This window comes from Mugil cephalus, chromosome 10 (assembly GCF_022458985.1).
Source record: "Mugil cephalus isolate CIBA_MC_2020 chromosome 10, CIBA_Mcephalus_1.1, whole genome shotgun sequence".
Classification (NCBI taxonomy): Eukaryota; Metazoa; Chordata; class Actinopteri; order Mugiliformes; family Mugilidae; genus Mugil; species Mugil cephalus.
The window spans coordinates 5526395-5540868 of record NC_061779.1 but is presented as its reverse complement, the minus strand read 5'-3'; the positions used below and the strand labels follow the sequence as shown (position 1 = coordinate 5540868).

Sequence of the window (14474 nt, the reverse complement as noted above, 5' to 3'; positions counted from 1 at the left end):
TTCCTAATATTGTTTGGATCTCCCTTAGTTAGTTACCTCCCTAGTTTGGAGGCCAGGTCAACACCTTGTGCTGTATTTCCATTTTTCTTTTTTTTTGTGTGTGCTTGTGTCAGGCTGCTAGAGAAGGGCTGCTGCCATCAAGGAGTGTCATTGCTACGGGCTGAGGGTGCCTGGTCTGGTCTTGGTGGGTGGTACATGTCTAAGTAACATCCACACACGAATGCCAGGTACCACGACCAAGGCGCTTATAAAAATTCAGAATCAGTCAGTAATCACAGACAGTCCAAATCCAGGTGACACCGTGATTATCACAGAGAAAACAAACGTGAAGTGCAAACTTTAGCCAGCACACATTTGCATGTGTTTCACTCTCAGCCTTCCTCTCTGTTCCTCTCCCGCCCGCTCCCCTCTCACATCTGTTGGTATTTACCGAGTGAAGTTTTCACAAAATCCAGTTAGATTATCAACAGCTTGCAACAGAACACTCTCACTCACATCTGATTTCAGGAAGAAGCAGGATAAGATCAACTGACTGACTTAAAAAGTAGACTTTCCTCTGCCCCTCTCCCCCTTTCCTCTTTTGGGGGGGAGGAATTGCCTTTGTTAAGTAGACAACCTCAAGGGCTCAAAAACCCAGTGGGCACCTCAAACAAGCTCCAATGTTCTTTTAACATAAAAGAAACCACCGACTTCTGACAGATAGCATCAGCTCAGCCTTGATAAAATACTAAGTCTATCCTTTCCCAAATACCACTGCCAGTATTTGTAGAGCCGCGTTGCAAATCAAAGGGCTCTTTCACAAACAAATCCATAACCATTACCACATTCATGGACACATGCTTAAATTTAAGGACGGGGATCAAAGTGACTTTGTGCGAAATATAAATTTTCTTGAAAAGACTTGAAGATGAATTTTACAAAAGCAGACACAGGCGAAGAAAATAGTAAATATGTCAAGGGGTCAGGGACAAAGTGGACCCAGGTGGAGGGAAGGAAAACCACACAATAACCGCCATATCTTACAAGGATGTGCACGCACGCACACGCACACGCACACACACACACACACACACACACACACACACACACACACACACACACACACCGACCTGGTAGGAGTCAATGGCCTCTCGGTCCAGTGAGCGGCTGACTGACACGGTTCCTGTGTCCATGTCTATGGTGAAGAGACCTTTGGGATCCTGGTCGGCGCCGGGGCCTGTCAGTCTGAAGAAATGGTTGCTTGGCTTCTCTGCTGAAATCACCTACACACGCACACACACACACACACACACACACACACAAAAAAACAGACTTAGAATATGCTTTTTCCGATTTAATTCAGACTATCTGAGAAAAAACAACATTAAAACTTTTATTATTTTTCTTTTGCAAAGTTAAATGAACCAAAAACACTTTACTGTCAATTTACTGATTTGCATTTGAGTGAAAGGTGCTCCTTGTTGGTGATGCAAATCTCTAATAAGAGTCAATTAAAATGTTTTACCAGATAAGCCTTGATTAGCATCAGTTTGTAAATTTAACTAAGATTTCCCTAAGGCATCGCAGGCCCGTCGAGACCCTGCATGAAGCAGAATGGCTTCGAAAATAAATACAACAACTGAAGTCAATGTAAAAAATCTATTTTTTAAAAATAAAATCCACACTCTTAAGCAAATTCTAATTTTTGCTGCTCGGCCGGTGGGATGATTTTTGATCTAAACATGAAACGGTGTCAGACGGTGTCAGTTGGCTGGCTACTCCAGCTTCTCAGGCAGGAGTGATCCGACCGAGGAACTTCACGGATAAATGCACTCACATGAGACTGCAGTCGCCGGCGGTGTCCGCGGGAAGCCCAGGAAGGTTTAAGGAGGAAGCAGACACAAAAGAACACTTGTTAGAATCACACATCACAGCTACACCAGCAGCTAAAAACCCTTTAGATCGATGCAGATGTCAGACAGAGAAACCTGTTAAGAAATTAAACCAAAACTCCCTCAAACATGAGCTCTAAAATTCATAACAATTCATTTACAATCCCCATAATGCTCTTTGGTTTGCTATAGTTAGGATGATATGAGACCAATAGTTAACCGTTTTGGAAAGTCTGGATTTATGCCTTGAAGCTGAAAGTTAGATGAGAAAACATTCTTATAGAATAAAAATTTAGCTTCAACTGGAAGCTTAATATTTACCATAAAACCACACAAACGATCCCTTTTAAATTGGCTCGTCAGTGGGATTGATACCAATAAATAAAGATGCGGTGAGACTTAAGGTTAGCAGTGTATTTTGGGGTCACTGGAATAAAGTGAAACATTGAACTTCAAGGTCCTTTAACTGTAAACCCAATGTGGAGTTTTCTGGGTTGACGCTGAATGAACTCATTTCAAGCACACGGTTGGTTTGACACATTCACATCGATCACATAAATAAAACTTTCCATAAATACGAAAATCTAAAGGATTCTCGTCTAACGAGACTTCACAATAACTCCCTTACACCAGCCATATGATATCAGTGATGTACTTCTACACATATTCAGTTTAAAAATGGATACACTCCATTCATTCTTTAAACATTCAATTCAACATTTCATTCAATTTTATTTATACAGTTTCAATAATCATACAGGACGCTTTTAAAAAGAAGATGACGACGGCAAGAAAAAACTCCCATTTAACAGGAAGTAACCTTGAGCAGATCCCAGCTCATATGGATGGGAAATGGTCTTGCTTTTATATATATCGCGTTACTACCTATTGGTACTCAAAGCGCTTTTACAGTCACAGACACATCTACGCACTGGGAGACACTGGGTGTTCAGTCTCTTGTTCAAGGACACTTTGGCACGTGGGACTTTCTGGGGATCGAAACGCTAACCCTCCACAACATGGAGGAACCCTAAGGCCGGCCAGGTAGGGACAGAAAAGAGAAAGAAGACGATCTAATACGTGTCAAATACCAAAAGGAATGATGCCACCCCCATGTACACTGATCAGGCATAACATTATGACCACCTTCCTAATATCGTCTAGGTCTCCCTTGTGGCTCCAAAACAGTTGTGATTCATGGGTCCTATGGGTTGGTGGGGATTGATTGAGGGGAGGGGCCTCTGTGGCTCATCCCACGGACGCTTCATCAGTTTGGGATCTACTGAATTTGGAGGCCAGGTCAACACCTTGTGCTGCTTTGTAGTTTTAGAGTTTGTCTTTTAGTTGTTCCTAAAACTGTTTTTGTGGGTGCACCTGTTCTGGTGTAGGTGGGTGGCACATGTCCAAGTACCTTCTACTTGAATGCCAGGTCCAAAGGCTTCCCTGCAGAACACTGAATTATCACAAGATGGTCAAAGTTATTTACTTCTCCAGTCAGTGGTCACAATGTTGTGGCTGACTGGTGTGCGTCCTTAAGTGGTGACTTCTTAGACCAAATATTATTTTGAAGACCTCACACACACTGATTGAAGCAGACTGTTATTTTTTAAAGTATTTGAGAGACAATCACAATCCCCGCAGACGTGTTCATTTTCGTATCATCAGTGGAGAGGCACCGTATATCCACCAATTTGACAAGATATTGAATTCAGACAATTCAATTTGGCAGAAAAAAGAGACAACTGAAAAATAGGATCCCACCCGGCAATCTTTATACGGTGCAGGAAAAAAAGACATCAGAGTCATGGAAAAACAGTACGGCGATAGTAACAGGCTCGCTGCTTGTTGGTTACGACAAAGAACACGTACAACTTCGACGCGTTTTAGAACAGGCACTGTAATTCCAAAAAGAAAAAAGAAAAAAAAAGTAATTGAAAGTTGATTCTTGATCCTGACAACCAAGGCTCCATCATTCTACATCTGCACCATTTCCCACAATCACACAAAACACAGTGGACTGTCAGCACGTCGAACACTCTTCTGAGTCTGGGAAGCATCCCCGGGAGTCGGGGAACTAAACGCAACCCGTGCACTGTGCCTTGTGATCACAGAGGTGCCATGAGGTTGCCTTTAACAAGAGTGCACTTCAATTGGACGACGGCTAAAGCGAAGGCCTTTCTACTTCCCACTTGAAAGAGCATGGGACATGAGGCCGCTGCATGACAAGCCCATGCCAGACAAAGCTCAAGCGCTTACAGCCTCTCCAGAGCTCTCCGCCATTTATCTCGACATCCCGCTTCAACTCTTCCTCTTACAGGCTTCGCCGCCGGTTTCTCTCTGTAATACATCCATCCTCGATCTCCTGCTAAGCGTCCGTTTCGCTGTCTTCATTCATCTGTGCGCTGTATTCTCTCGCGCCCGCTCCCTCTGCTCATTTTGTTTGCTACAACAAATGATGAGAGCAGGGATGGAAAACACAGCACGGCCAGATATATAAGGAAAAATCCTGCGTACTGAAAATATGTCCTCCCTTCTCGGCTTCTTCTGCCTACGCTTCCTTGTTTCCCTTCATTCTAAGAAGGAAACATCAAAGTTACTTTCTCTTACTCAGATTATGAGAGAAATCATACACATAGTATTTTCCTTATCATTCACACAGCTGGACGGATGCATTCGGGATACGTAATTATAGTGGCAGCTAGACATGCAGCCGGTGGAGTGAAAAACTCGGTCAACGCAGGTGCAACAAGAGTTGTACGAACAGATGGTTCGGAATCAAACTTTGACAGACGCGGAGGAGGTGGAGGAAAAGAAAAAACAGGAACGGACAAGAACGGATACTAAAGGACGACATAGAAAGCGCAAGGGCTGGATAAAGACGCTGATAAAGACGCAGCGACTTCGGATGAAGTGCAACAGAAGTGTCGGGAGAAGTTTAGACTGATCAGGAGACGCCTCTGCGGGGCGGAAGTGTGATCATCTGAAGCGCGCGCGCCGCGCACATTCTCATGTACGTTCGCGCTGGAGGAGAAACGTGCACCCGGTGGCTTCGTCTCCGCTGACGCCGTCTCCCCCCGCGCGCGTGGGAGGGCCGATGGGAGAATCTCACCTCTTTCCATCAGCTCTCATTACCAGCCGAGCAGACATGAAAGACTGTGGGGCTCGTGATACTGCGCAAAGATGACAGGAGGTGTGGTGCTGCTCTACAGCGCCAAACACCTCGGAGCACACTGAGAAAATGAGCTCCACAACAATGATCTGCAGCACAGTGTGTGTGTCTGTGTGTGTGTGTATTTGTGTGTGCTATTTATTGCCATCTCAAGTTATGTAATGTGTAAAAATTCATTTCTGTATCAAACCCCAGGAGAAAAAAAAAAAACTCTTGTGTGCCAAGTGTGTCTAGTGTCAGTTGATCCAAAGAAAACATTATCACAGAGAACCATTATCATTTATATTTTGCACATAAATGCACTCACACTAACCATGTCCTTGTTGTTGTTTTTTTTTTTCAGGGAGGATTTTAGCTCCAGTGTGTGTGAGAGTATGCAGTAGCATCCCTCAGTGGTGCTTCTGTTATCCCTATCAAGGTCATACAGCCAGCTGTGAATGACAATCACTGGCCATAAAAGGACTCCTGGGACCGGGCCAGTGTGTGTGTGTGTGTGTGTGCGCACAAGTACGCTAGACTTGGACCAGTGCTCTGCTTGATTGTGCTGCCACTCCAGGCTGCTAATGAGAGGGACGAGGTGAGATAGAAAGGCCTAGTGAAGACACGGACTGGTAGAGCCGGCCGAGTCCTCCACACAAGACAATGGGAAAACAATGGGGCCAATTAACTGGCTTTGATTGGTTAACTAGGCCTCGCTAATCATTTCAATCGGCCAAGCCAGAGGGTGGGATACAATCGAGAGGGGAAGAAAAAAAAAAACTGAAAGACAAGAGTGCTCTTAGGTGTTATGACTGTGTAGAGTGTCAACTGGGACTGATGTAACAGGAAATTACAGCTCTAGAAGAGGCGCTCCGGTTCACACTGTGTAGTCTTTTATTCTTGCTTGGCAACACGTGGACAGTATTTAAATTCAAAGACAGCAGTTAGTCCAGAAGTTTATTTGCCAGGGAAAAGCTTGGACTATGCTGCAATTATGGCTGAGATCAAATATGGCTATGGCTGAGCAACTTTAGCTGTGAAAGTAAATAAATTTAATTTCTGATGCTGCTAATCCAGAATAAAGAGCAGTAGCTCTTGGACTGATAATGTGCAATGATTAAAAACATATTATTGACCACTTAATGTAATCATATAACTCAATTTTTAAATTACATTAGTTGGAAATACTGGAATTAAAACAACTGTGGAAAATGCACATGGAGATGGGAATCCTTGGTCACTCGCTAACTGGCTGCCCCAGCTGTCTTTAGAAAAAAAGGTTATTAATAAAGTTTCCGAGCAGAAAGTTGTGCTGTCACAAGATTGTCGATGGTATTTACTTCAGCTGAACCAATTCAGAGTGCATTAAAAGTGTCTGCATCATTTCTATCCCTAAAACTGATCTGGGTTATTTGCTACCATATCAAAGTCACCCCAAAAGGTCAGGCCAACAGTAATCCATGGAAAAATAGCTTGATGCCAACCGGACTATATTTAGAGGATACTGTACAGTCTACAACCATGACAGTCATCAACCGATACCAAAACACTGACTGGATGTGGAAGAAAAGTCCACAGTCATCCTTTCATGCTACTTGCCAACCAATCAACCTCACCAGTTAACTTATAAAACTTCAAGAATGGTCTGTATATTTGATAATGTTTAGCTTCAAACACACAAACACAAGGTCAACATACAGCTTAAAGGCCAAAGTAAACACTTCAATGAAGAATAAAAATCCTTGAATTTAGTGCTATATGTATCAGTGTTAGCTGGACGAGCTGTCACTCAGTCCTGGTTAAGTACACACAAGGACAACATCTACTGGGCAATTTGGAAACTACCAAATCTTACTTGTGTTTTTTTTAAGCTCCTCTAATTAAAATGGATTTTACATCTGCTCTGTGTGTCTAGGGGTCCAGGCATGAATTGGAATTTGTGTCAGATGGTTTTAACTCACCGCCAGCAAATATCCATCACAAACGGGCATGATTAGCATGCTGAGAAACAGACAGGGAGGAAAAAAGGCAGGAAATTTCTGGTCTTCCTAAGACAATTAAGAGAATCAATTTGACTAAATGACAAAGCCTGCAGGCTAATACTGGAACATCCTACAACACGGCACCCTTTTCCACACCGCTTCCTGCTTGGAAGCTCACACAGAGCTCTGATACTGGACGGCGTAGAAGGGAAGCAACAAAGATAATGATAGGTAAAGTGGTGAGAGAAACAAAAGACACAGAATTCATTTAAAAAACATGTAGAGTTCATAGACACCTGGTGTACATATATGGACAATGTATGGGCTCCTCAAAAGTGAAGCCAAAGAAGTGATTGTATATGCTATGGACTAATCCATTGTGATTGCATACTGGATTCGGAACCTTGGAAATGAAGCCCGATGTGGTCTATGGTAGAGAGCAACAAGACAGTGATGTACTCAGCAGTGAAACAATACAACAAAGGTGCCACACACATCTATTCTCCTTACTATATTAGCTGACGTTACAGACAAAGCAAGCCCTCATTCCTCTCACCAACAGTACTTTATTGGTGCTGTCATGTCAAGTCAGACAGGTTGTGTTGATTTGTGAGCTGGACCCTGAGGTAAAGAGGGATAAACCCAGGTTGAATAACTGACAGCTCCAGCACAGCAGAGAACGTGAGGACGGCTTTACGGATTCAAGACCATGAGACACATCTGGGACTTCTCTTATTTAATGAAGCTCCTTCTGTGTGTTTTATCAAAGTATGAAGCAGCATTTTTAATTGCGTGAAGCCGTGTGTTTGAGTTAATGGCCCTTTGAAATCGCTCCAAACTATCCCTCTCTTTTCTGCCCACCTTTTTCAGCTCAGGAGTGCAGGTGGTCGGAGCCCAGCCAAACATACACCAGTTGATTAGGAGGTCAGCAGTCAATCACAGCAATTCAACACCAACGAGCAATCAGAAGTTTCAAAATAATCTGGCCGGCGTATCCGTGGAGCTTTGACCAGAGCAGGTGCACACAGGCATGGTGAGAACCTGTCAGCCACAGTGGGCTTTTATAGTTTGAACCCTCACCTTCTCACTGCGAACACGCATTCTGAATGTGAGTAACCACTGAGTCATCCAGCCATGGAAATAGCAAAAATCAAAGGTGAGATCTGATCCGGTGGATTACATCACTTAAACTGAACACAAGTATGTAAACAGGCAAACATCACTAATGATGCACAGTACATAAACTAAAACATGCTAAACCATTTATACATGAACTGCAAATTCTCCAAATACGCCAATTAGCATAGTATTATCCTAATATTGTGTTGTTCCTTGTGCCTCCAAAACAGTCATAACTCATCATAAAACGGACATGGTCCTTCTGAGAGTGTCCTGTGGTGTCTGGAAACAGACTGTCATTAGTGGGAGCCTTTGGGTCCTATGGGTTGGGGGGAGGGGCCTCTGTGGGTTGGCGCTACACGTCTAAGTAACATCCACATGAATGCCAGGTTCAAAAGTACAGAAGAACACTGAATTGTCACAAGATGGTCAATGTTATTTACCTCCCCTGTCAGTGGTTAAGAGTATGAGAAGACACAAAGGGCTCGCCCTGCCTATCCCATGGCCGTCCATTACCAGCAGGCAGGTCACCCCTCGGCTTCCTCCGTCAAAGTTATGCTGGTTGAAGTTGTCCCCAAACCCGCAGAGGTGGAGACCATCTAAGGACCCTTCTCCAAAGAGAAACCTTTTAGATTTGCAAACCCAAACCAACTTCGTTCCCTGGCCTTAACGAAGAATGTGATTTGTCCTAAACCCTTTTGTCCCAAAGTATGGACATGTAACTGTGGCTCTTCCTTTTAATTTTCACATTTTTTGTTGTCGCTCATCTTTCTCTTAAGTGATATCTCATTTTGTCAGTGTGTTTTTAATTTGTTGGGTTCTGGTAACCTAGTAGCTGTTGGTCACATGGTATGTGACATAATAGGAAGACTCAACCACTAACCACCTGCTGGTGCCCCTTTTAAGCTTTGTCCTACTTCCTGTTGTTATGCCCTGTTGAAGGCCAATATGGCTGCAATCTGTAAGCCCACGCACTTTTAACCAGTTTCGCCAGGCTTAAATAAAGGATTTTAGACCACGGAGTGCCTTTGCAATCTTTTCTCTTTTTTGATCTTTTTTTTTTCAACTTTAGGAGTATATTTAATTTTCAGTGATGTAAAATTCATTCAACAACATTGTTCAGTTTAACAAATGAACCACTTTGCCTCAATTAATTTGAAGCAAACAGCAACTGTTGGTTTCTGGTTAATGCACAGTGGGAGCACCATTACATCCAGAAAGTAAAGGCTACTTAAATTGGTTTAATTTAAAATAATTATGTCGTATAAAATACGTATGAGCTACAACTTATTCATGCAAATACTACACCATGTAGAGATGTCAGCATTTATTATAAGAATGTTATCTAAAATCCTACTGTTGTAGGTCTGTGTGAAAATTCCCGAAAATATCCCTGTGAGAATTTGCTTGGTTTTAGTCAGCAGGTGACCTGAGATCACTGCCAACTGATTGATTCTCATTTTTCATGAGGCACAGCCAGATACTTTCATTTGCATTTTTAACATATTGGTAAGGCTTTACCTTTTGTGATAACATTTAACTGGAACAATCTTGTTGCTATACTCTCATCAGAAGCCTGATAGCTGGCAGGCCCTACTGTTTTATCTTCACAAATCTATAATTGGTAAAAAAAACGAACCCACATTAAAGCAAGACACACCGACTGGTGCTACCTCACGACTTGCTTTAATAGTGGTGAATTGATTCAGTTTGCTTTACTTTGGTCATCACATATGATAGCCTCCCCAGCAGATTTAACAAGACTCTTGGACTCCATGACATCAGAAACTCCTTAAGATTAATGTTGTAGATGAAAGAGACTTTGAGATTAAAAACTGCTCAAAATCGAAGGCGACTGATAGCATGCCATTATGCAATCAAAGAGGTGCCAGAGAAGATTGACACAATTAAATAAATAAAAAGGTAAAATCGAAATCTTTCCCAAATCCATTTTTTGCGCTAATGAAAATACTCTTATCTGACTTAGACAGATAAGAGTATAAGAGAATAAGAATGTGACTATGGACCTTAAAAACACTGAAGCCTGTCACTTTTAAGGTGTATGCGGCTGGTGAGCAATGTTCACTGCTGTGCATGTTACAGACAAACAGGTGGGGAAAAAGGAAAATCAGACTGGCGGAATGTACTGAATTTAACGAGCAAACACAAATTATACTTCCTTGAAGTATGAACTGAGGTTTCTCAGTCTCTGTGCGAATAATGTCTGACTCATGCTCAATCCTAGGCATGAGCAAAAAAAGCTCCAGGAATAAATATTTAAACTACTTGAGCTATGATTTGCAGTGCCTGGCCAAAAAAAAAAAAAAAAAAAAAAATAGTAGGACACTAATATTTTGTTGGACCGCCTTTAGCTGATTACAGCAGTATTCTCTGTGGTATCGTTTCACCAAGCCTCTGCAATGTCACAAGATTTATTTCCATCCGGTGTTGCATTCATTTTTCATAAAGATCTTATATTGATGATGGGAGAGTCTGACCACTCCTCACAGCCTTCTCCAGCACATCCCAAAGATTCTCAATGTATTAAGGTCTGGACTATGTGGTGGTGGTGGGGATGTCTCCCTGAACCACTCTTTATCAATTTGAGCCTGATGAATCCTGGCATTTTCATCTTGGAATATGCCCGTGCCATCAGGAAAGAAAAGAATCTGTTGATGGAATAACCTGGTCGTTCAGTATATGAAGGTAGTCAGCTGACCTCATTCTTTGGGTGTAATGTTGACCCCAGATCACAGCACTGCCCCCACAGGGTGGTACAGTCTAAACTAGGCATGATGGGTGCATCACTTCACTTGCTTCTCCTAACATCACTAGTCAATCAGAAGTTGCGAGGTTTGATGGGTCTTGGAAAGCATGGTTGAGATCCAGGTGATGCTGCATTCAAGACAACTTGAATCAAACAAACAAAAATGAGCTCTGAGTTGTCAAACTCAGAAATGACTGATTCCAAAATTAAAAAAAGAAAAAAAAAACAACTGCTGCACATATTTTGATGTTCAGCAAATGCTGACAATACACCAAACTTATTTTTTCTCCTTTTTTTTTAACCTGTAACGTGAACGCTATGATATGGGAAGTCTGAAATTTCGGGGTTGGAACATAGAATTTCCGAGTTTTCATGACGGCATCATCTAAGTCGATGTTTATTCATCAAAGTCACTTGTGGGAAAAATGGAGATTAAATTTATGAAGCTTAGAAAATCTGTCCTAATCTAAAACAAAGGACTTAAAAATAGTAAGTAAATAAATAAATTAATAAATAAATAAATGACAACTAATATTAAATGTTAGGAGGTAAATTTTCCAATTTAGACTCAGAATATGATCTACAGTTGTTTTTGTATGATGCATTGGTTTTATATAGCACTTTAGGATTAGATGCGTTTACAATCACACAGTCACACCCTGGTGGTGCTAAACTACCTCAGTAGTCACAGCAGGTGATGGAAACGGGGCTGCCAATATGCGCCAACAGCCTCTCCAGTGTGGAGTTCACACTGGAGTAAGGTGGGTTAAGTGTCTCGCCCAAGGTCAGAACAGGTCCTGAGCTACTGTCGTCCCACATTATCAAACAAAGCCCTGAGTTCTGCTGTCGTTTTTCGACTTGATTTCACCAGATGTTGATCGTAAGTTCAGTGTTAGTAGTTTTAGCTTCAATCTCCTTACATGTTTTCTCTGCTTGAATCATGCCAGCGGTTTGACTCTCAAACAGACTAACATCTTGTCTACGGCCACGGAACGTGTCTTTCCACATGGTTGTTTAACAAGTGAGCTATACGTTGCATCAGTTGTTGCCAACTGAAAGATAATCCCCCATGCAGCAATTATCCAATAAGAGGCTTGTCCCTATTTGCTTAGTCAAATCCAGGTGGCAACATTTTTTTTTCTTGGCCAGACGGAGCAGCTTCCCCAAGCACTTGAGTCGTCTAAAAAACAAAAAAAAAACAACAAAAAAAAAACAGTTCCATCGCCAGCGACTGAAGTGGCGTGTACTAAGAGAAACATTTAAGCATATCAGTTTCATTGCGCGCTCCAGCTGCTGTGTGAGTTGTTGTGAGCTGTTTATGGGCCCCCAAGGGAGGGCAGGGGAGAGACCTCTGTATCAAAACAATTCCACAGCTAGCAGGAGGTGTGACATAAACAACAAGGTTTTTACCCTTCCCATGTGAGTCCTGCTGACAGCCGACCCACCCTCCTCCCCCTACGGCACATGCACACACACACGCACACACCCTTTTCGTACCCGTGCACGCGTGCACACAGTCATACGTGTCAAATCGTAGCCCCTTGCAATCTCAAACTCTCCCCTGCATCCCGCCGCTTATCTCCCAGAGAGAAATAGGGAGAATGAAAAATGAACGGCTGCCATATGGAAGTGGTGGGTTGTATAAGAGGAGCTATTGCAGTGGAAAATCAATTTCACCATGTCGCCAACGTATAGGTCCCGTTGGGTAAAATAGCCCATATTAACCTATCTTCTCATGCAAGGCCGACTGTGGATTTAGATAAGATGGATGGAAGAATGCTCGGATTAAAGGGGAGTGGATGAAATTTGCAAATGGGAATAATGATAGAACAACATTTAAGGGCTGACACCAGAGGAGAAAATCATTGTGTGTCCAATGCCTCGAATTAATGTCCACCTGCAAAAAAAGATTGTGTGACAATGGGTAGAACCATAGACTGTATAAATATGGACAACATGTCCCCTTCTTTCTTGCATCCCTGGGGATACGGGTGGCACCATTTTGCGACTTTGGAGCCGAAGTCAGTACCACACTTCCTCCAGACCCTCTCGTGTTTTTATTTAAGTAATACTGCGCTCTGCTCCATTTCCAACAGTTACAAGGAAATGTTATATTTATTTTTAAAAATAGTTTTTACAACTCTCGCAGTCGACCGATTTGGAGCACGCTGACTCACTGTGTCCACCGTCCTTCGCTACCTCTACCGTCTTTAGGCCCCTTGAGATAATTTACAGGAACCACATCGAGTAGAGTAGGAGCTGGAAGCCCAGAGATTTGAGCTCTCCGGGGTACAATTGCCTGTTATGTGCAGAGCTCAGTATGGGATATTGTTTTGTGTTAGCCTCGGCGGGCACTGAGAGAGGTGGATGATCTCTTAGTGCCCAGTCTTATCTAGAACAAAGCTGACTGACGTGCGGAGATACATCAGAGCTTTGTAACACGGAGAGGGAGATAAAAATGTGGAACCTCACACATGCATTGAAATGCTGGATTTCTGGGGGTGACTCCAGCAAAGGCACTTGCTTGATGCACTGACTTAGACAGAAAAAAAATAATAATATTAACAATAATACAGATGTTTCTGAGAGAAAATTAATGGAGGAGAAACTGGAAGGCATAATACAAGCATTATGTCAGGCCGATATATAAATAATTAATCAGATGTGTCAAATCATCTTTGGCCTTTTTAAAAGGGCTCCGTCTGGAAAAATAAATTCCCTCCTCGCTGATGAAACAATGAATACACACATTACAAGGTAGCATGCTCTGGAGAATATTTTGCAAGTATCCGTACACGGAAACTCATCTTTCACAATAATGTCCCTGCTTTCAATATCCACTGGGAGCCCTAATGGAAACTGAGAACTACAGAATACCCAAGGAACAAAATCTGCGTTCATCAGCAACTCCGATATTATTTTCCTCCTGTAGTTACCAAGTTTTTCATTACAAAAAAAGCTCCAAGACATAAATAAAATCAACTTAAAATGTGGTTATTAAAAAAGCGGAATTGCAAACACATGGGGAATTAGAATGCGATTAGGTTTATAAGAAAATCAATTACAATTTCTTCGCATTAAGATTAAGATTCTCATCTTTCCCTTTTCTCTTTTTCTTGCCTCAACATCTAACATTGCTGCACATATACTGCGTTTTGTATTGTACGTACCCATTTCTAATGCCCAAGACATTAATAAATCAATGCACTTCATTACTAGGGAATCTAATCTCTCCTAGAAAAATATTTCCCTCAGTGCTTTGTTTATTGCCAAGATTCTTGTTAACGCCTTAACGCTAGACTCAAAGTTGAACATCAAACACCAGATACATATTATTGTACGTGGGGATTTTATGTAAATAATTCATATGTAAATTCTTTATGTAAAATTAAACATTACAATATATAGGTTATCCACTGTACAGTATGGTTCTCAGAGGAAAGAAGCAAATGCACTTGAACGTCAATCTTTCAAGGGAGTCCCCCAGGAAAATTTATACTTTTCGGCTTTTAGCCATTTATAATTCCGGTATTCTGTATTCAGGCTCTGAAGTTGAATATAAAATATGGAAATCTTTTCCTGCAGTC

General features: G+C 42.0%; 1 protein-coding gene across 1 annotated transcript in view; it reads right to left on the bottom strand.

The window, feature by feature from the left end:
- Nucleotides 1-14474, bottom strand: part of cdh13 (cadherin 13, H-cadherin (heart)) — a 340354-nt gene that overhangs the window by 190212 nt on the left and 135668 nt on the right. The window contains exons 5-6 of the mRNA XM_047596634.1: nt 1817-1822; nt 1110-1262 (exon numbers count right to left, since the gene is read on the bottom strand). Of these exons, the coding sequence (XP_047452590.1) occupies nt 1110-1262; nt 1817-1822 (159 nt within the window). The remainder of the gene's footprint in view (nt 1-1109; nt 1263-1816; nt 1823-14474) is intronic.